At 47.5% G+C, this 22,661-nt stretch overlaps 6 protein-coding genes across 6 annotated transcripts; 5 read left to right on the top strand and 1 right to left on the bottom strand.

The window, feature by feature from the left end:
• Window positions 1–281: 281 nt before the first annotated feature.
• PENARI_c005G11244 (uncharacterized protein) lies at window positions 282–729 on the top strand (the record flags this gene model as incomplete). The annotated part of the gene is made up of 3 exons (XM_022630038.1): window positions 282–440; window positions 507–615; window positions 689–729. 3 exons carry the CDS (start codon window positions 282–284, stop codon window positions 727–729), a joined length of 309 nt encoding a protein of 102 aa, XP_022490400.1.
• A 174-nt stretch (window positions 730–903) lies between these two features.
• PENARI_c005G05848 (uncharacterized protein) lies at window positions 904–1,886 on the top strand (the record flags this gene model as incomplete). The annotated part of the gene is made up of 3 exons (XM_022629767.1): window positions 904–928; window positions 1,008–1,172; window positions 1,270–1,886. The coding sequence occupies 3 exons, from the start codon at window positions 904–906 to the stop codon at window positions 1,884–1,886; spliced, it is 807 nt and encodes a 268-aa protein (XP_022490429.1).
• A 3,858-nt stretch (window positions 1,887–5,744) lies between these two features.
• Window positions 5,745–7,790, bottom strand: PENARI_c005G04366 (Zn(II)2Cys6 transcription factor; the record flags this gene model as incomplete). Its single annotated transcript, XM_022629708.1, has 1 exon — window positions 5,745–7,790. One exon carries the CDS (start codon window positions 7,788–7,790, stop codon window positions 5,745–5,747), a length of 2,046 nt encoding a protein of 681 aa, XP_022490182.1.
• A 696-nt stretch (window positions 7,791–8,486) lies between these two features.
• PENARI_c005G03541 (uncharacterized protein) lies at window positions 8,487–12,203 on the top strand (the record flags this gene model as incomplete). The annotated part of the gene is made up of 8 exons (XM_022629676.1): window positions 8,487–8,790; window positions 8,887–9,909; window positions 11,118–11,202; window positions 11,286–11,332; window positions 11,384–11,502; window positions 11,562–11,820; window positions 11,872–12,022; window positions 12,077–12,203. The coding sequence occupies 8 exons, from the start codon at window positions 8,487–8,489 to the stop codon at window positions 12,201–12,203; spliced, it is 2,115 nt and encodes a 704-aa protein (XP_022490238.1).
• Window positions 12,204–16,222: 4,019 nt separating this feature from the next.
• On the top strand, window positions 16,223–18,031 carry PENARI_c005G03920 (flavin-containing monooxygenase; the record flags this gene model as incomplete). Its single annotated transcript, XM_022629688.1, has 3 exons — window positions 16,223–16,304; window positions 16,368–16,490; window positions 16,548–18,031. 3 exons carry the CDS (start codon window positions 16,223–16,225, stop codon window positions 18,029–18,031), a joined length of 1,689 nt encoding a protein of 562 aa, XP_022490482.1.
• An 865-nt stretch (window positions 18,032–18,896) lies between these two features.
• On the top strand, window positions 18,897–20,264 carry PENARI_c005G01798 (zinc-dependent alcohol dehydrogenase; the record flags this gene model as incomplete). The annotated part of the gene is made up of 5 exons (XM_022629594.1): window positions 18,897–19,018; window positions 19,120–19,199; window positions 19,256–19,381; window positions 19,431–20,128; window positions 20,208–20,264. The coding sequence occupies 5 exons, from the start codon at window positions 18,897–18,899 to the stop codon at window positions 20,262–20,264; spliced, it is 1,083 nt and encodes a 360-aa protein (XP_022490591.1).
• Between the last annotated feature and the right edge of the window lie 2,397 nt (window positions 20,265–22,661).

Below are 22,661 nucleotides of genomic sequence, written 5' to 3' on the forward strand. Positions count from 1 at the left end.
CAATGAGCGGAGCCGTGTCGGTCCCGATCTCTTGTCGCCTATGGCAGGGGACAGCGAGTCTTCTACTCCCGTAGCGGCAATCGAATCTATCCGCCTCCGGACTACGACACTCGGCTCTTGAGATGCACTCCTCTGATATGCGACCAGAGAGAGCTCCAAAAATATATTAAGCTATCATGCTCGGGCTTTACTCCTCGTCTTTCAAGCCCTGATCAATCAATTTTCCAGCTTCACAACAAAGTTACTGATCTGCTTGAGGGGCCATTGGTAATTCTTACACCATGGTGCTCAACAAGAACACTGAATCTCTGTCTGCTAGAGTCCAGCAAATATTTGCGAAAGAGCAGAAGTACACTTCTGGGGGATTCATTCCTCTAGAAGTCTTCTTTGTATCAGGAAAGGGTTCGATCTTGATGGCTGGTAACATCCTTTGTTGGGTTGTGCGAACATGAAAATGTTCACCTGGCAGACATATTTCCAGAGCACTAACGCTAACAAATAATTAGGACGTTGATGGGCATGAGAAAATTGACTTTCTTTCCATGTTCAGTGCTGCCAATCTGGGTCAAGTCCATCCAAAAGTGACCAAGGCTATACAAGATGCCTATAGTAATTGTATGTTACTCCTACCTCCCCGTGTTACTTGCTTAAATATATAATATGTGTCACGGTAACTGATCATTAACAGCAACAATTCTAAGCTTGGCTGCACGCCGAGATGATGTGTAAGCGGTTCGGTTATGAGAAGATCACTGCAATGGTGACTGGGGCCGAAGCGGCCGACACAGCCTGCAAGGTCGCGCGAAAATGGGGAACGACGATCAAGAAAATTCGTCCAGATGAGATACTGGTTTAGGCGTGTCAGAAAATTATCACGGCCTGACCTCTGGCGTCTGGCCGTTAATGACTCCAAGCAAGGCCAGGGATGGTAAGTCTCTACGCTTCAGGGTAACCCTTACATCAAAGTAAAAGGGAAAAATGAACTAAAGCAAATCACATTTATGAAGCTTATGCCCTCAATGACAAATTTTTGACCAATATCAACCCTTCTAATGGCAAGGTCTTGCGCTACGGCCACACTGAAGATATGGAGGTATGTCTCAAGGAGCACAGCCACCGCGTTGCAGCCGTGATTATGGAGTGCATTCATGGTCATCTTGAGTGGGTCTATAGTTTGCCCCAATGACGAAAATTTGGCTAAATGTCAAATTGCATATGCAACATCTGTCCGCCAGATGTGCAAAAAATATAACGTCCTCTTTATTTCAGACGAGGTGAGGATGGGTGCAGCCAAGACCGGCAAGTTCCTTTCTTCTGACTGGCTTGGGCCAGAGAATAAACCCGATATCATCGCTCTGGGAAAGTCAATCAGTGGTGGCGCATATCCCGGCTCCTTTATACTTGGCAATGAGGATACTCTAGGACAAGTCGAGCCATATGAGAGCGCATCTACATTTGCACCCACTGCCGTCGGCTTGGCTGCAGTTCCCGCTGCCCTGAATATTTACGATGAGGAGAATCTCACAGAGAGGAGCGCTGAGATGCAGCGTATCTGGGAGCGGGAAGCTTCGACATGGAAATATCCATTTGTGAAATTCATCACCGCCCGAGGGTCCGATATGAACATTACAGTCGTTGATGACTATCCTGATAAACGTGTCAACCCTTCCAGACTTGCGGCGCTGATTCTGCACAAGGGAGTCTTCTTATATCCAATGGATAATCGCCTTCGGATGAGCGTGGCTATGACCATCACTGATGAACTTTTCTTGACGGAAATTTCTATCATCAAGGAGAGTCTGGACGAGATTCTAGAGTATGACGAAATCTCCGGTGCTCAAAGCGAGGGTTCAAAGACAGTTACGCCGTGGGCAACGCTGGACTAGCCACAGAATCACGAAGCACTTGATTCGTTTTGCTAAATTCAACTAGATTGCCATAAATATCATAAAGCGTCGAGTTTGGGATACACTGTGGGTTCAAAGAGACCAGCTTATTCATCGCCCGCCCATTTCCTCATAACTAACGTAATTCACAAGCGAGTCGGTCCCACAAGCGAGCCGACCACCCCAAAACATGTGTAACGAGTTTATCGCTATATGGCCTGTCGTTCTGCCACCGCCTTGCCTGCCACTTCTATTAGTTCCACTCCTTCTCGTCTCCAAGCTTTTTGTACACAGTTTGCGGCCTAGTCAGATTGAATCTAACACCCATTTTAGCCCTTCACATAATGGGGGTAGTTTTATGGGCATTGCCTTGCGTGATGACCACACCGAGCTTACTGAAGGGTTCCTTGCCTCCTGCAACTGCCTCACGGGGGGTTAACTTCTCACCTCTGGTAGTAGCTCGTCATCTCTAACGCAGAATTTTGTCCCTCCCACCTTTCCTTTGTATATTTCAGTCATCCAGACCGCAACGCAGCCATTTAGTGATAACTGTCAATTTACATACGGAGCATATACCATCGTTCCTTACAAATCAACATGACATTTACAGCCCCGTTATATCAACATAACCCATTTCTACCCTGACACAGCTGAAAACCTAGCTTCTGTCCGCGGTGCGGGGTTGAGCTCCTTGTAGGACAAATATAACTTGTTCACAAGCTCGGCCGCTATTTTCTTGTCGACCTTTGGGTTACCGTCAGGACTTTCCTGTTCGTATCGACTAATGCCAAAAGTTTGCTAGATTTATAACCTAACGATATGGTGGTCAAAACCATCAACGAAGATATAGGATACGGGTCTCACTCAGATCTTGGGCGAGCTCTCGAAAACGCGCGAACCGGCAGATAGGCAACTGTCAAGCATGAGCTACGTCATAGGAGGGCATTTCATCGGGGCTACTGGAATATCTTCGAAAATCGATTGCCTTTCGGTAAATGGCGACCGACCCAAGGTACCGCCGACCCAAGGTACCGGCTGGCTGTTTGCTGCAACAGTTACAGAAAGAAAAGTGTATACTGATATAATGATTTCGGGGGCTCCTCAGCCGGAGAAGAGAAAAAGAGAGTACAGTGCTCAGCCTCTGGAGAAACACTGGGCCGAGTGTCATGCTGGGAACTTCTCGGAATAGAGAAGACCGAGTGGGCAATGTGATTTATGTAAATGTTGCGGGTTAGGTTATGAATGTGGCCCATATTAGTCGGTTACTTTCCCTTGCCCTTCAACCTCGCCGTATTTCTCTTTCCCTTCGGCCGCTGGTCTGATATCAAGCTCACGAACATAGCTGTCCTTAATTTATTGCATGTAATACTTACTTCAAACCTAGCCATCAAATCTGAAAAAGAACACGTCCCATATCTAATTTCGCGACAGTCATCGAACTCACATCTTACGCCATATTTCCCCTGGGATACCACCATACAGCAGTAGCTCCGTGAACGCCTCTGTACTAATCACATAACCCATCTCTAGCTGCGCGTCCGTCATCGGTATCGGCACGCTCATCCTCAACCTGCACTCCCGTGGATATAGTAACAGCTCTTTGTTCAGTATTCCGAGCCTAGGGGCCGTAATACCGCTATCAGGATCCTCATTAGTAATAATACTAGAGTCTGCGCCTCTGATCTCGATATTCTTAACCCACGCTTTCTGTACAAATCGTAAACGCCGCGGGCGTAAGAGACTTCTTTGTCTGTACTAAGGATTGGAATTATGAGCTGTTTTTCTGTCCAAAAGGGATTGTGAGTGATTACTTGCAGTGCTGCCTACTCTTTCTATTATACTCGCAGCAACGCTGGAGTGGTGTATTCCAAGCATGTCTCTATATCATCAATATGCCTATATCGCAGTGAAGGGCCTGTCGAAGCGTTTACACTACCCAGAATACCGTTGTTAACCTCATGGTCTGACGACTGAAATGTCAGCGGAGGTTTTCATATAGGGCTTGGGCAATTGACTGTATCTGTTCTCGTTGGGCTTGGATCCTGTAATTGTCTGCCATCCCGACTATCAGGGCCTTGTCAGATGGGATGTGCTTAACTTCATGCCTCTGCTTTCCAGCAATCTTTATCGCCAGATCAGCACCACTTCCAGATACTATAAGCGAGACTTGGTTGTAGGCTTGTAGTCAAATCTTTCACACAGCGTCTTGGCAAACCTAGGCCAACGGGAGTTATACGTCGGGATGTCGATGAGGTATCTTGGATTCCATCGCGAGTCAACGAGCTGAAGGTGTCGGAACAGCAGCATTGGTGGATACCCTGAGAAAGGAATTACTCTACATCCGCAGATTAGTCATTATTATGCCCACATAAATTGCCAGCAAGGGGCAGTATAGCAATTCAGACTTGTTGATATCCTATTGGTGCACCAGTATGAGCCACTAAGCAGTATTTCCGACTGAAGGAATACACGGATAATAGAAAATCCGGGCTGATCTCACGTGGTCTGCTGAACGATCGCCTCAACAATATTAGGGTGGGGTTAAACCTCCGACAGCGTACTGCGCCGCAATCCAAACAACTTTTGAGATGCTTCGGAAATGGAGATGACTTGCAGCCGAAGCTGTAGTTTTATGTTGGTCTTCATCTCCTTGCAGCGTATGCTGTGTCTGAGACAGATCTACATTCTGGCTCGCTGTGAGTTGCGTAGATACAATGAGACTTTGGAAGGTCATCCAGAGCTATGATTAGCTCGCTATGGCCTTCCTTCTGGCTTATCTCTGACCCACTAGAAATCGCGGGGGATTTTTTCAACCTTCAATCTCCTCAATCTAATTCTGAAGTATCGGCCTCCCGACCAGGTCACAACCCTCTTATCGCGATATCCTAGTCGCTTAGCTGGTCTACTTAGTCCTCTCTTCCGGTTAACTAACTTAAACAGCTGCTATGACTAACGTAGTCCCCGGTCAGGTCGGCCATCTCATCACTCCCTCCATTTTGGAAATGTATTTTCACAACCAAAACGCTGTTACATTTGGAAATTTATCGGCCCTACGCCATATCTGATTACAACCACTACATTTAGCCCAGCCTTTTGTGTAAGTTGCATAAGTTGTTTAGCCGCGGCTGGCTGCGTAGGCTCAACATCCTCCGCTGGCTGAGTAGGCCGCTCAACCAACGCCTCTCCGTCTGCGACCGATATATCACCGCTGTAGGCTATGTGTCGTGTCGACCGCTTAGCCTGTTGCCGTTCTTTCTCGTTTCCAGCGCGTAGATCTGCGTTTTCCTTGGCTAAATACAATGCGGTATTGCGGTATATAGCTATATGGAAGCCATTGATTATATGGTCAAACGTCGCTTTGGAAGAGCTCGGTCCACTCGGAGGGATAGGGTTACCTATCTCCAAGGATCTACGCCCAAAGTGAGACTGAAAGGTGATCATGAAAAATGGGTCGAATCCACTACGTTAGTATTGATAGATTGACCAAGAGCATCGCAATACGCTACGCTTTAGTTATTCGGTGTCGAGGATAGGAACGCTGTAAGGTTTGAACTGGCATTGACTGTCGCTAAGGCGTGGCTTCTCTGTCAATTTCTGCACCTTCATGGCAGATGACAGCGAGCTATTCCGTATTTTAAGGAAACCGATAGTGAGCATCTGGTGCTGCGCCCTGTGCTAGCCCCCGAGACCAGAACGCTAACGGATTAGCTAAAGTCTAAAATAACTTGTTCCGGCGTGACTTCCGTGGCCAGTTAGGCCTCGATGGCTCATCCATCAGTCGGACTGGATATGTCTTCAAGTCTCGTAATGGGCATTGAGATGTCGGTGGCGCAAAACACACGAAGGCGTCACAGATCGTCAAAGTAAAAGTACATCTAAGCCCATCTCTGCCATAACGTTCCCCCAGCAAACAAAATCGTCCACGCCACACCCCTTAGCCAGGTCCCTTCTCCGCCAAACCTCTACGACGACTTTCGCTGCCGATGTCACATTTGCAACGCCGACTGACTGTCCTTTCATGAACCATTTACTAACAGTGATGCGTGACTCCTTTTCGTCAGCCTCGCACGCAATGATAAAAATAGGCCACAGGAGCCCGCAGTTTCTTGAGGTTGCCTCGTGAATTTCGATGGCTTCTAAGTGCTTGAGACTTTGGCGGACAAGGTCCTGAAGGTTCCGAGAGTGGACACGGAGAAGCGTATGCTTGAAATGAATGTAACATGCGTAGTAGAAGACGCGTGCATAATCCATTGCGATATGCTTCCCTGAAGCGGCAAATGCATTTGAATGGGACGGTGTTGTTGGTTTGTTAAGTCGAATTTTGACTTCCAAGCCCTCAAGCTCAACCATTGAGGGCCTGCGTGGACGGACAGAAAGGTGGGTGATGTGGATAATAGCCTCTAATATTGGAAGTGTGATTCCGAAATATCGATCCAAGCAATACTCCGATTCTAAAAGTAAGCTCGTGACACCAAAGACACAGTTGTGGGTGTATTCCTCATCACAAATGTTGACAAAATTTCCAGAACGAGCACTGGAAGCCATACTCGAAAGCGAGGAGCCCAGAGCTTCCGCACACAGGAAGAGTTGATAAAGTATCGATGTCCCCGGTCCATTCCATTTGGTCCGCTCAAACGAGCGGAGCCATTCGCGCCCCCCTTTCAGATGGCCACGCCATGTGGAGGAATTCCCGTTTATAACTTCGATAAATGACATAGTGCTGATGGTGGCCAAGATGGCTTCTCGTTGCGAGCCGCTATCCTCAGTCAGCGCCTTTCGTAGATATCCGAGACTCAGCTGATAGTGTTTTGTGGCCGTTATGGAGAGGGATCCGCGGCCGGTGCTGGACCTCTGGACTTGGTTAAAGGCTGAGATTGCATAGATAGCGTGTAGGAGAGCAGCATGTCCCGGAACGTCATGCCCTTGTACGGATGAATACAAGGCTATCGGAACCCAAAGAGTACGATAGGGGTTGTCAGGTGACTCTACGGAGACCATTAGGTTGCTCAGGTACGTTACCCAGTAATGCATCAACTGCCGCTCTTCGCTGGTCCCGGGGGGAATGATCGGGTGGAGAAAGTCGGCCATCTCAATCTGTATGATGTAGTCTTCGAGTGAAAAGTCTGACTCCAACGCAGGCAAGGGCGTCTCCACATTCTGTGCCGCATGAGGATCGAGCGGAGACCGATCATCAAAGTGCGAGATATGCAGTCGGGTATGGTCAGTCAGAAGGGCCTGCAGTGTTCCAGGTCGACTGTCGTAGAGCGCGAGAAGCATACCCGCGTCCTGGTAACTTTCAGAGCCCAATGCAACACGGCTCGACGAGCTATCAGTGCCCAGCAGGAGCCTGAGATCGTCAAATATCATTTCTTCAGGCATGTCATGAATATACCCTTCGATGCTGGGAGGGCTCGCATCCTGCTCGAATAGAAATGAGATACTGGCATTGTCGGCCTCCAGATTCTGAATCGGTGATGTGTCTTCCTGCACGCATACGCTCAATTGAATATCATCAGAAGCTTTCTTTGACGATGTGTCAGGCTCCGATATCGTAAACCACGATAGTCTGAAGACCGAAAAGGGACCACAGCATTCCTGGTCAGTGACGGAGGAATCCAAGGATTCCAAGAAAAGGTCGAGAGCTTGGTCACTCAGAGTTGGGGCCTCATACTGCACACGACTAAGCAGACGTCTTTGGACAGAGATCGCACCCGCTGCGCCGTCGCCAGGCCAAATCAGCTTCACTCCATATCCCGCGCAAGTGAAGAGGCCTTTTTCGCATCGCGAGCATATCGGCTTGCCTTCATCACACTTTACTCCGCGAGAGCGACAGGTCCAGCACCCGGTGAACGTCTTGGATCGCTTGACGGGCTTCCTGGATCGTAGGGTAGCACGCCGGGTCATGGTAGGGTCGGTGTGGAAACGCTAGGTAGTTGCAGGTTTTGAAATTGGCAACTGACACAGAGACCCTGCCGTTGGAAGGAGGGCTCGGCCGGGTCTTATCATGCGTTATCGGCTGGAGTATGGCCGACCGGCCGAGACTGCCGACACTAGACCCATAACGTGACCTCAATGACGAAGAACTGAGGGGTGTTTAAAGTTCTCAGTTCTAGATTACCCCAACTTCTCGCTGTGACTTTCCAATCATCGCTAGCGTCAACGGCGTGGTTCGCCCCCTCTAGGCACCAGTGGAGGTCTCAAGCCTCCCCAGAGAGCGGCCTGGTGCTCACATGTATCAGCCCCAACAGAAACCGGAAGTTGCGTCTCGTTAATACCCTAGTTTATAGATAGCGGAGAACCTGTGGCGATAAGCTTCGGTATGCCAACCTTAATTCGCAAGGCGTTCTGAATCCTTGGTGAAGCTGTAGCAGCTGACAGCCACACATATGAGAGACGCCGACCAAGCCTCTTTCTTATCCGGGGACCGAAATACCAATAATTGCGAGACGTCTTATAGCAGGCCCTAATGTAGGTATAAAGCCCTATCTACTTCGACCTAATTTACCTTGCCCTCCAGCAAGAGCTCTGATACCTCTCCGCTCAGCTCTACAACTCGCTATCATTCTGGTCAAATCTCAACTCATCTTCTTGTCGAAAACTATGGGAGAAAAGGACATGGAAATGAAGACCCCCGACACCATCTCCGAACAACATCCGGGCCACGATGTTGCTTCGGGTGAAGTGTGGTGCCTCCAGCTCGACAAGCCTTTCAGTCTCTGGAGCACATTGGGGATATCTTTCTCCGTCACGTCCACGCCCTTGGCCGTCGGCACCTACCTCTCCGTTGTTATCGGTGTAGGAGGCAGCCCTGTATTTTTCTATGGGTACATTCTTGCAGTATGTCTAGATATGTGCATCTGTGCCTCCCTGGCAGAAATGGCAGCGCAGTATCCGCACTCTTCAGGTAATTGCTCGCCTTCTCTTCCGGCTCTTGCACTTTTCGATTGGTCTCGGAAGCCACCATGTTTGACAGATCCTCCTAATTGACTCTGTTTCGCAGGGCAAATTTATTGGACCGCAAAGTTGGCTCCTCGTGGGCACGGGCGTGGCCTCAGTTACTTGGTCGGTTGGCTCACAGCGGCGGGCTACTTCTTCTGGACTTCTGCCGCACTCCTTATCTCATCGCAATTGATCTGGGCCCTCGTACAGATATGCCACCCCACCTTTATCACGTTGCCATGGCACTTTTACGTAGGGTACTTCGCTGTCGGCGTCTTTACCCTGTTCCCTAATATCCCCTTCTTCAAATGGTACCCTCAATTTCTCAAGGGGCTGGTGATCTATATCAATGCTGGTGCTCTTTTCGTCCTTATCGTCCTCCTGGTCCGTGCGAAACCCAAGCAAAGCTCCGATTATGTTTTCAAAGCGTTTGTCAATCAGACCGGTTGGTCGTCTAACGGCGTCGTCTTCTTCCTCGGTCTCCTTCCTGGACTCACGGCGGTCAACGGCTTTGACAGCGCGGCACACATGGCCGAAGAACTCCCAAGGCCAGAACGTCAGGTTCCGCAGGTCATGTTCATCAGTGCCCTGGCGAGCGCTGCTAGTGGACTACCGATGATTCTGGTATATATGTTCTGCATCACAAAACCAGACAATCTGCTCAATCCTGTCGGCGGCCAACCGGTAATCCAATTAATGGTCGACTCTCTCGAATCCTTCCCTTTGACTATAGTCGGTTCTTTAGTCTTCATCACATGCTTCCTCTGCGCTAGCGTCACAATGATGACGACCTTTAGCCGTATCTGGTGGTCTCTCGCCCGCGACGGCGGCGTCCCTTTCTCTCCCTTCATGGCCCGAATCAGCGGTCGCTGGAAGGTACCGGTTAATAGTGTCTGTTTTTCCGCTTTCGCCTGCATCCTCATCGGGCTGCTGAAGCTCGGCTCCGCGACGGCCCTTAACGCAATCCTAGGGACCGCAGTCCTCTGCATTTTCGCTTCGTACGGTATTCCTATTCTTTGCTCCCTGATCGGGAAACGCACTGGCTTCTCTACCGCTCATTATTTTAATCTGGGTCATATGTTCGGTACGGTTTTGAACGTTATCTCGGTGTTTTGGATCTGTTTCGTTTTTGTCTGGCTTTGCTTTCCGCCATACATACCGGTCACTACGGATACGATGAATTGGGCTATAGTGGTTTTTTCGGTGGTATGCGCTATCAGTGGCATGAATTGGCTGGCGTACTCGAGAATTGCTTTTGAAGAACCCAAGGCTATTTCACAGTGATTGGAATGGTCTCGGGAGGCCGACATGGTTTGCATTATTTTGACGGCCATGGTGGATGTTAAGCAGGAACAATGAGGGAATAGCGAAGTAGACTTGGTCTGGATACAGTCATTTGATTTGCGATTAAAGAAGTTCGCCGTCTCAAAATGTTGGTTTACTTGTCGAAAATACCAAAAGCCAGTTTAAAAGCACGAAGCTCGAGTATCTGTCCTTTATCGGAATGGGTTTTGTGGCCTTCATACTTGATCAAGGAAATTCCAGCCGCGGCGAGGATATCGGAGGTGGATGACATTGCGTAAATTGTACCATTTCTGTCAGAGGAAGCCAGTCACTGGTCAACAGGGAGTACAGTCAATGCCAATGGCCGGCTCTGCCCAGTCTAGCTGATATAGGAGTTTACTTCGATCCTGTCTATTACTGCAGGTGTGTTAACGGCTCTTGACGCATCTAGAGGTGAGCAAAAACTTAATCAAACTCCTTTGAATTATGAGCCGTAGCTCGCTGTCGACTGCTATACTTGAGGCCGGAGGGACCCACGCCCAACCCGGCAACGTCATAAAAGTTGGCAGCTTCCAAAACGAAAAAAAGGAACCCCGGAAACTGGTCGCCTGTTAACTAGGGCGGATAATACACGAAGCCTATAAAGGGGACGACTGCACACTGCTCCTCGCCACCTTATTTGTAGTCTCGGTTATTCACGTATAATCAAGAGACAAACGAAGCTTACAAAGATGCCGGTTCCCATTCACCCAGATTGGCTGCTGGTAAATTCTCCCCCTCCCTCCCCCCTTGTAGTTACACCTGACAGGACTTACAGAAATAAGTAGCTTGAACAAGGTCTTGGATCTCGTCCCGTTTTGCTCGGCAGCATTGAAGAAATAAGAGCAGCTTCCAACCACATCGCGGATACCTTGAATCCTACTTACCCTGTGCCAAATCCTAAGCCGAGGATTGGTAATGATTGAAGTGAGCTGAAACCTTTTTGGGGCTGATCTAATTTTGAAGTAGAGGAACGTGCTACCGATTCGGGACTTCGTGTTCGAGTGTTCACGCCAGAAGTAGCTACTCAGGACCCACTGCCAGTCGGTGTTTAGTAAGCACACTCCTGGAAATTGCACTTAGTTAACTAACTAGTTAGTTAGTTCACTAATCTAGCTGTGACTAACAATTCCATAGCTTCCACAGCGGAGGTTGGGCTTCTGGAAACATCGAAGCGGAAGAGGGTACGTTTGGAAGGTTATAACTCTGTTATCCACATTTTGACATTCGAAAAGCAACATGCATTCACGTTGCGGTTCAGGTCCCCTCCATTATAATCGCGGTAGCCTACCGTCTTGCTCCTGAATTCAAAGCCCCAGCTGCGCACAATGATGCTGTAGACGCACTCATTTGGGTAAGTGATCCCGGCTTATTAACGGAGATGCATTAACGGAGATGCTTATCATGTTATAGGCATGGAAGAATGTTTCTGGTCTGGGTGGAGACCGAACAAGACTATTTACAATAGGAGGTTCTGCAGGAGGAAACTTGGCTATTTCCGTCGTGTTGAAAACCCTCGATCAAGAGATAAATGTCACTGGCATCGTTGCAATCGTACCCGTCACCGTGCATCCAGACGGTGTGCCTTCAAAGCACAGATCTGCGTACAAATCCTACGCAGAATCCGTAGCGACACCAGTTATTAACAGGACTTCCATGGATATATTCTTTGGTACGTATAACGCTCTTTCCATAAGAGCTGCCCTTTTTGATATCCTTTTAGAAAATTATGGTGCAGCGCCAACAGATCCATCTATTTTTCTATTGTGCAATCCAAGAATCGGAGAACTACCGCCTACGTATCTTGTTTCATGTACGGCGGACCCTCTAAGAGACGATGCCAGGCTCTTCAAGCAGGAACTGGACAACCACAAGTAAGTGACTTTAAATAATTATCTTTGTCACACTTTACTCATTAGTACACATAGGGTGCCGAATAAGATAACCGAATATGAAGGGATGCCGCACTATTTCTGGATATTTCCCCAGCTGAAGCAGCGTGCGCAATTTTTGGAAGATTTGGTCAATGGTATTTGGTTTATACTTGGCCAATAGTTAGATCATGGCTAGTAGTCACAGCAAGCGTCAATCTCACTTAGATAATTCCTTTGAGTTATCGAAGTGGAATTCAATGATGATAGAGGCGTCGATAAGACAAAGAGGCTTTACTAAAGACATCATGGATAAAGTCACATGTTTGGGTTATTCGTAGGTCAGACTGCTATATGGCCACATAATCTCCACCTATTTAGATCCTCTAGAGAAGGAAAGGATTCGGGGTGGAATCGTGGAGCAAACAAGTAAAGTATAGGCACACGGTAGCACGTGATCCTAGCTGGGTACTGGCCCGTCACATCCTATCCCTCTTCAGATCTTAGCTTCCTACACATCTCTGAATAGATCGTTTTCAGCGTGTCCTTCGTTCCCTAGGTCCCTTCCAATAGGGTGAGTTCAGAGACTTGCCGACCTCTGATAGAGATAGGGCCGGGCGTCCCTTGATCTATGCATGTTGCGAGTGACATATTATATATTAGCTATTAGCAACAAGCAAACCGGAGTTAAATTTAAAGGCGTTTATATTGTTTAATATTTTACATAGGGCATGCTGCTGACTCTTATAGAAGGGAGTGACAAATTCTAGACAACAGAAACACCTGTTGCTAGGAATTGGCCTTGGTTCCAACATTTACGTGTAAAGTACGCATTTAAGGTCAGACATCAGAGATATGTTGTCATGATACCCTGCCATGAAGCTATTCGCAGGTCGATGCCTCAGGCTTAGAGGGGGAGCAAAGGCCCCGTCAAGGCGGTAACCCTTCGGCGGTCAGTCGGCACCCTCTCGATGGCGTAGCTGAAGGGTAGCCCCGCATGCAGACCACGTCAACTGGTTACACAAGCCTCTCAGCTCAGGCGCCCGATCGCTTCGTTGATCCTTATTGCATTTCTTGTTTTGTTAAAAGAAGACTGTATATAAATTGGTGTTATGAGGAGGAGGTTTCGAACTCCTCAAGAAACAGTCTTGTCACGAATCTGACTTGGTGTTTTTCATCCTTACCTGATCAACGGGCTTTCTACCCCGCAAGTAGATCTTTCTTAACATATGTGCTTGATACAGTAAACTCCCGTTTTCGGCACGGGCCTCCGTGCAGCAGAATTTCGGTGTTTCTAATGAAAGTGTGCCGCTAGTACTGCACTAAACCTAATCTAGTAAACACTAGTCTGTTTTTGGTCTAGAGTAGTCATGCCACTTCCCGTGTTTCCTCTCATCCAAAAGAGTGGTGGACCGAATATATATATATATTCATCCTGGTCTATTTACGTGACTAAGCAAGATGTGTAGGGGAATTTTGTGTGCCAGACAAAAGTGTGCCAGATGGATGGCGTTCTTATATATGAGAAAACCCAAAAAGGTGGGTCCATCCAACAGATATTGGTGCCGAATGAAAATGCGTGCCTAACCTGGGCGTGCCGAAAACAGGAGTTTACTGTAAAGCGTCAAGCCCATGATATATTTGAGAAGCGACTTCCTTCGGTCCAAAACTACAAAACAAATTTACATGAACAGCCTTGAGATTGGTATATGCTGCAAGGCCAGCCTCTCCCAGCTCTCTGCCCATACCAGACTGTTTTACACCTCCGAATGGGATACTAAGCGCACTTGTCAGTCAGTGGTCCTTGAAAAAAGAGGTTGACAGTTCGGGATAGTTGAGCTTACCGGAAGTCTGAATCGCCACTTGAATTGATCCATACCATTCCTGCCTGGATGGCTCTCGCAACGCGATGCGCCTTCTTAATGTCTCGTGTAAAGACCTGTCTATGCATTAATATTTATGAACAATAGGGGTTTTTTGGAGATCATACTGAGCTTGCGAGACCAAAAGGGGTGTCATTGGCTCTGCGTACCGCTTCCTCCGCCGTCTTGAATGGCGAGAATACCACAAAGGGCCCGAACACTTCTTCTTGGCAGATTTTCATCTCGTCTTTCACATTCGTGAAGATGGTCGGCTCAATGAAGAAGCCCTTACCATTAACATTTTTATAAGGCTTACCCCCATATGCTAGACATGCTCCTTCCGCGATCCCGCTGTTAATATAACTCACGATACGGTCGAATTGAGCTTGGGTCACCTGAGGACCTTGGAAGGTGGCGTCGTCGAATGGATTTCCTATTTTAGAGACATTCTTCACTCGTTCCTTAAAGGCAACAAGGAACTGATCGTAAATGCGTTCTTGGATTAAAATCCGACTGTTGGCAGTACAGACTTGGCCTTGGTTAAACATAATACCGGCGTGTGCCCAGGCAACAGCTGATTTCAAGTCCGCGTCATCGAAAACTAGAAGGGGGCTCTTGCCTCCCATCTCGAGGGTAATGTTCTTCAAGATGAGAGCTGCTGATCGCATGATCCGTCTACCAGTCGCTGTGGATCCTGTAAAAGCAACCTTGTCGACATCGACATGGGTAGCAATGGCGTCTCCCGTGGTTCTGCCGTGCCCGTTGAGAATATTAACGACTCCTGGAGGGAACCCTGCCTCTTTGATAAGAGTTGCCAAGTATAGAATGGACAGTGGAGTCTGCTCTGCAGGCTTTAGTACCGATGTGTTCCGCATGCAAGGGCAGGACCAAGTTTCCATGCGGCCATGGCCTGGCAAGTTGTCAGCTGTCATGGACTGTAATGAAGACGATACCACGGCTCAATGCCGACTCCATAGGCTCTCACCAGTGGGAAATTCCAACTGTTTGTCGTATAAGATTCAGCTAGACTTCAATATGGAGGGATTTAACATACGGGATAATTTGACCACAAACTCCGACGGGCTCCCGAATTGTATATACTTGAATCTTGTCGGCCCAACCGCCATAATATCGAAATGTGTTGGCGACCGCTGGAATATCGACATTTAGAGCATGGATGTACGGCTTTCCTGGACAAGAAAACATTGGTTTAGTACGAAATCGTTTCATTCCTTAGGGGAAAACAAACCATTGTCCCACGACTCAATAGTAGCTAAATGGTGAGCATTTTCCTCGACAAATGATGCTAGTTTTAGCAACAGATTTCCTCTATCAGTCGACGAGATACCAGCCCAGGACGGTTCATTAAAAGCCTTCCGTGCGGCTTTAACGGCAACGTCAACATCATCTGTTGAGGCGGCGTACACACTTGCAATTTCTGCTTCAGTCCTGAAGAGCTCAAATCTGTCAGTATAGTCTTGTTTATCAAGTCCGATAGAGACATACGCAGGATCTATAGTTGACAGCTTTACCCGTGAAGCTGACCTGACGAATTCGTTGTTGATAAACAATCCAATTGGCTGCATATAGTTGAGCCCATTAGGAGCAGTCAAATTGAGAGTCAAATTTGACATGGTGAAAGGTAAGAGAAGAAGGGCTGTCTTTGATTTTCAATGACAACACTATTTCATATGAGATAGTACAGTTACTTTTGCAAATGAACACGTCGAATTTATATTGGATTCTTGCTAATATCTCGCAAAACAGGATGAAGGTATCTAGCGCAGTGTTGCATAACGTACGATCATGTGTCGTTCTGTGTTTACGGAGGGGGAAGACCCATCGGTATGTATGATCTAAGACGTTAAGCAACAGTGAGCATTCCGTTAGCCCGGAGCAGTAAGTCACAGCGACAACCGAGGATATTTGAGCCATAGTACCCACCATCAGACCAGAATCATATCGCTTGTGGTACCGCCACTCATTTTAATGTACCTCCGCAATCCAATGCACCCAACCCCACACGCTAATGAGCCCAACATGACTATCACAAATACCAAACTCTAATTAGCTGAGTTGAACTCGTTGTCACTTGCCCTCACTGTGGCGCAATTAATCGCTTCCTAGAACCTTTTGTTGAGATCATTCAATTTCGGCCTCTAAGAACGGAGAAAAATTTGTGCTTACGCCCGCTGCTGTCGGTATTTATTGATAGTTCATCTGTGTAGGCTTTGCAAGAACTTACTCTTCAATTGTTCACATTGAATTGCCAAATTTTGATTTTCCTACTGGCCCGACGTCATAAAATTCACCGCCAGAGAAAACGACCAACACAGCAAATATGGCAGCAAGATATCAGCAGCCTGTCCAAAACGCAGACTACAGCAATCCCACTGTGCTCATCATCGGGGCTGGCATCTCCGGTAATGACCTATAAGTGGATTAATCTACGCATTGAATACGGGCTGATTTCACTCTTTATACAGGTATCTGCATGGCAATCGACTTAATTCGACGACATAATTGTCACAATTTCATCATTGTCGAGAAGAGCAGCTATGTCGGCGGGACATGGGGTGACAACAGATACCCCGGGAGTCGATGTGATGGTACCTCATGCCATTTCTATGTGCCGACATTAAATGACTTTGCTAACAATCATCTAGTGTGGAGCCATCTTTATTCGTACTCTTTTGAGGCGTCCGACTGGACTCGCGAATTTTCCAGCCAAAAAGAAATACACACCTACCTCGTGAGGACCGCTCAGAAATGGGGGTTATACGAGTACATCCGCTTTAACACGATTGTTGAGGAGGCGCGATGGAGTGACCGTCTCTCCAAGTGGGAGACTGCGGTCCGAGTTTCGAGTGGCTCAAAGGATGCCGAAACAACCGATTCATACACCATAACATCGGATTTTCTGGTGTCCGCTGTCGGCCAGCTGAACTCCCCTTATTATCCAGAAATCCCAGGCATCAACACTTTCGAAGGAAAGATCCTCCACTCCGCACGTTGGGACTGGAACCACAAGACCGAAAGGAAGAAGATTGCGGTCATCGGGAGCGGAGCGACCGCTGCTCAACTCATTCCAGAAGTTGCAAAGGATGCGAAGAACGTAACAGTATTCCAACGCACACCAAACTGGGTGATACCTCGGGAAGATGCCGATATCCCTCAATGGCGGCGGAATCTCTACCGTTACGTGCCTGGTGCCCGCCGAAGGTACCGTGCAGAACTCATGGACATCAGAGAATCGGCGCTCTTCGATGCAATTGTTACTAATGACGAGAATGGCAAAGATCTTCTGCGTAGCATGAGCCTTGATCTCATGAAGAGACAGATTCAAAACAATCCAAAGCTCATCAAAAACCTGACACCGGACTACCCTCCGGGTTGCAAGCGTGTCATTATCTCTGATGACCTCTTCTCGGCCTTGGACCAACCACATGTGGCCCTAGAGACAGAGAAAATAAAATCCATCACGTCAGATAGCATCACCACTGAAAACAATGAGTACAAGGTCGACATGATCGTCCTTGCAACGGGATTTCGCACGATTGAATTTTTGTACCCAATCAAGGTGTATGGCCTGGAGGGGCGATCGATTCAAGACATTTGGCAGGGTGGGGCGAGAGCATATCTCGGCATGACCGTGGAATCTCTTCCCAATTTCGCAATGCTCTATGGGCCTAATACAAACCTTGGACACAACTCCATCATTCTGATGATCGAAGCACAGTCTCGCTACATCTCCGAGATCATCAAAAAGGTCTGTGAAGCAAAGGCACGAAATAAATCCTTGGCCCTCAGCCCTTCCCAGCAAACAGTCCAGCTGTTCAATGAGGAGATCCAAGAAAAGCTGTTAAAGAGTACATATGCCAATCCTACATGCAAGAGTTGGTATAAGATGGAGGACGGGCTCATCACCAACAACTGGAGTGGTACTGTTATCGAATATCAAAAGCTCACATCCGCCATACGGTGGACGGATTATCTAGTCTCTGGCTCCTATGCGAAGACCCTGACCGATTCCAACACCAGCCATGTTGGACGAGTCGTCGAGGAGACAATGATTGGAAGATTTGGAATGAAGGTTTTGTTTATTACGCTATCATCGACGGCATTTTTCGTTTGGAGGCATCTCAGATAAGGCCGCAACTGTCGGTGAATATGTAGTCGTTATATTTACTACCGTCAATGTCCTCACCGGTCTAGGCAAATGGTGACAAAAATTCTACACTGGAGAACAGGTGTCCTATTCGTCTCTCTTTTTGCCAAAAGACTTAAGCTTTGAATAGCCGCCTATGGCTTTGTCCTTGTCGGAAAATTCCTATAGAGTCCCATGATGAATTATTCGCTTTGCTCACCATGTAACTCCATCGTAACTACACCGTTTTAGATCCATGTCACCTTTCTAGTCTAAAAATGATATAAGGTGTGTGAAATCTCATTGTAGGTCATTTCGCGGGTACTGTGGCTCCAATATTTGATTATTCCGATTCGATAGTTTCGATTCAGAGGGCGTATACGTCGATTATAGAAATAGAGTGTTACATATTGGATCTCTCATCTATCGGTAGTTCCAGGCATTGAAAACATGGACACAAATTAGAATCCGGGATAATTCCAGACGACCCCTACGACTACCGTATGGACCTCATTCTAGCGCGAAAAAGAACAGTCTCGCTGAGACCTGCCTCTGATAACGCTTCTGGTGCCCTTGCCCCGGCCCCCGCAAAGGCGCGAAAAATCAAGACAGCCCCTCTCCAAAAACACCCACCATGATGCTGCTCCGGTCGATGGAAAACTCCGCAGGTCCTTCCCCGTTCCTTTCGTCCGAACAATAACTTGTGGATCTCCTTGCCCTCGGTTCAATTAATATGGCCAATTCCGTTCACCTCGTGGCCCGTGGCACTGAGTTTGGAGACGCAGCTTCAGACCACATATTTAAAAATCCGACACGCGAAACACTGCCTTTATTACATGTCAAAGAGAGGACCACCTAATTCATCACCATGTCAGGAGAAACCCCCAAAACCCACAAAGCTGCCATATACGATAACCCGGGCAGAGTCAGCACGAAGATTGTTGATGTTGCAACTCCGGAACTCAACGTGGGAGAAGTTTTGGTCAGGCTGTGAGTCGTTCATTCCTATCTCTATACTCTCTTGGAGCTTATCATCCTCGTTCGCAATTGCGGAATCGAGATATGACAGCGTGACTGATAACTCCGACTAGCACCCATTCGGGTGTTTGCCACTCAGACCTAGCCGTCATGACCAATTCATGGGATGTCATGCCCCATCCCACCCCAAAGGGTAGGAAATTTCACTCCTTTCCAAAGATCTATCTACTCACTGTCTATGTCGAATAGGTCAAGTAGGCGGTCACGAGGGTGTCGGGATGGTTGTTAAGCTGGGCCCCGGAGTGAAGGATACAATTATGAAGATCGGAGACAGAGTTGGTATCAAATGGGTAGGAAGTGTCTGCAATCGCTGCGGTAGGCCATTCCTCCAATTTTGGGTGAACTGCATCTAAGTATGGAACAGCGGCCTGCATAGATCAAGCTGATGGGGTCTGCTTCGGGCGAACCATCTCGGGGTATTTCAGACCAGGCACATTTCAGCAATATGTGGTTGGACCAGTTGATTATGTGACTCCAATACCGGATTCCCTCTCTTCGGCAGACGCCGCGCCTATGCTCTGTGCCGGCATCACCATGTATGCGGCGTTGCGGAAATCCAATGCGCGTGGAGGTGACTGGCTTGTCATATCCGGAGCCGGCGGTGGACTTGGCCACATTGGAGTCCAGGTTGCTGCCCGAGGACTTGGACTTAGAGTCATCGGAATTGACCATGGGAGCAAGAAACAACTGGTAATGGACAGCGGGGCCGAACACTTTGTCGATGTCACGAAAGGAGACTCTGCGTCAATTATCGAGGAAGTGAAGAGCCTCACTGGCAATTTGGGTAGCCATGCCGCAATTGTTTGCGCAGCCAGCAACGATGTCTACACACAAGCTTTACAATTCCTGAGGTTTGGTGGCACCTTGGTGTGTGTTGGTATACCGGAAGGAGTTTCTGTACCCATTGGCAGTGCGAAGCCTTCCCACCTCATCGTATCCCAGCTGAACATTACGGCTGTCTCAGTGGGAAATAAGAAAGATGCGGAGGCTATTTTAGAGATGGCGGCCCGAGGAATCGTCAAGACAAATTATACTCTAGAGCCGCTGGAAAACCTCACGGATGTAAGTCACAACCTTTGCATACGACGCGCAGTCAACTGCAATTTTCTATTATTAGACGCTGACACAGTTGACGCTACAGATATTCCAGCGCATGTCTACAGGGAATTTGCAGGGCAGAGTAGTCGTTGGGATTTGAGAGTAAGCGAAGTGCCTATTTTACATTTAATAGCAATCACAATGTGAAATTTATCGTGTTTTTATGACGTGAAGCTCAAAATGGTATGCGAGAGCATTCCGTGCAACCATTTGCCCCTTTCTTCACTACACGGGGTTTATCTGGGCCACGTAAAATTTCATGATTCACGGCAATGTGTTGGTGCCTGACAATAATCGAGAATAATTGCTTCACGGATCCTGTATCTCAAAGATCGGTTTGGGATGAACTTGACCGGAATTGGGTGTTTTGAATGTCGATGGAAATTCGCGAAGCAGGACGTATGTAGAGCCTCGGAGTCAAGAAATGAAGGTTGAAAGACCAATTGCTGGCAGGGAAAAGGGGCTCGCTGTTCCCTGCCACCGTCGATACGAGAACCCCAGGAACCAACCACCATCGGCGGCCTGACTCGCTTTAGAGAAAGGCCAGAGGAAATGCAGATGCATTTGCATCGGTTGGGTATACAAAACCGTGGAAAGTGACGGCGAGCTCTTTAGTGATCCGGGCTGGGTCTCAAGCCACCAGCCGCATTTTTCGAGGAATTTTTGGAAACTTCGATTTCCAAATTTAAGAGTTTTTCTAGAGGCGATTACCAATTGTGCTAAGCGATTAACGTAATCTACGGCCGAGCTGCTCGCTCCAAAACATATATAAATGCGATAGCTACAAATTCATCTCCCAAGAGTCATATAAATTTTAGGTAGGGCATTGAAATCCCAAAACAATGTTCCTGATAAATGACATGACTTTGAGAAGATTATTATGAATATTGACCTAAGAATACGTATCATTTTCATCAAGTTGCTAAAATACCGCGTATTTAATGGTAATGGCACTAAATACTTCTTGAAATCGAAAAAAAAATTTGAGCATGCATTTCTTTATAGTTATAATAGTGTGGTTGCTAATACTTGAGTAAAAACCACGCATGGTTGAGGAGATATGACGTTGTAATGTATCGCATTTTCTATGTGTTTCGAAGCGATCAGCTCGGCCGTGTGATGAGCTTGGCGGTAGATTACGTTAGTTATCTTGAGATTCGGCATTATCGTCCTCCTGTTTCCCCGCAGTATTTGCATTATAATCCGGATTAACTAGGAAGTGCATTGTCGTAACACATCGGGGAGTTGCCTCTGGGTACAGATCCTCGCGCTTCAATCAACAGATTCAATTGAACATGTCGAGTACTAGTCAATACGCTGAATTCTCAGGTTGAAAATATTACCTGAAAGCGAGGCTGATGTACCTCGCTGTCTGCTTCCTGAAATGGGACTTCGAACAAGGCTACCAGCTTCGAACCCCAATCACTCTTGACGCGAACGATTAGTCATGCTAGCATCATGCACATCGCTTCAGATCTTGTTACAGGGTCTTAGGCTCATTACTTTAGCCTTATTCTCTACCAGATTTACCGGAGTCTAGTCTGCAAATAACTACACCATTTGTAACCCCATCTATCGCCACGAAATAACGACAAACACTTACGCTTGCTACGTCAATAGACAAGTCGTGAGGTGTGATTTGTTTATATATATTCAACAATCAGTTGGTTTTACGATGGAAGAGCCCCACACAGTTACAAGTTCCTTGGAACGCAGCAGCGAAGGGAAAAAGAAGCGAGCTTCAGTTGCTTGTGCGCAATGTCGGTCACGAAAAGTACGCTGTGACGTAGTTTTCGCAAAACCATGCACAAATTGTTCACTGGACCATCTGAACTGTAACGTCATGAGACGAAGGCGCCCAGAGTAAGTGAGAATTAGCTGACCAGCTCAAGTATCCACACCTGATAACAATTTGCAGCCAGAAACAACCAAGTAGCAGAAAGGAATTCAAAACTAGAACAATATATCGGCAGCCGTCACCGCTGGACAGGGTAGATGAAAACCCAAGTCCTAACTCGTCCGCTCCGAACCGGGACAAAATAGTGGCTTTCTCACCTTTTCTCGACGATTTCGAAATAAACACCACCAAAGATTCGGTGACCTACTCGAGCGAGAGGAAAAGTCATTCTTCGCTTCGTCCCAACCTCTCTGAGCTTCCAAATCGGCAGATCGTTGAAGAATCAACCAATCACTTGCCCACAGTCGCGCCATTATTGTGCTTATTCATCCGCCCACCGCCTGAGAACATAAGTGAAGAATCTCTAGAGTATCTGAGTCGAAAAGAGGCGTTTGAAATCCCAAGTACAGAATTCCGCGACGAACTGATCCGGAGTTATATCAACTACGTGCATCCAACCTTACCAGTTGTGAATCTGCAAAGCTTACTCTGTGCTGTTGAAGGAGACAATAAATATGAAGGCACATTGAGCTTACTCGTGTTCCAAAGTATCATGTTTATTGTGCGCTCTATGTCAATCTGAGCAGTTTCAGGAACATG

The sequence above is a fragment of the Penicillium arizonense genome (assembly GCF_001773325.1).
Source record: "Penicillium arizonense strain CBS 141311 chromosome Unknown PENARI_contig005, whole genome shotgun sequence".
NCBI classification, from domain to species: domain Eukaryota; kingdom Fungi; phylum Ascomycota; class Eurotiomycetes; order Eurotiales; family Aspergillaceae; genus Penicillium; species Penicillium arizonense.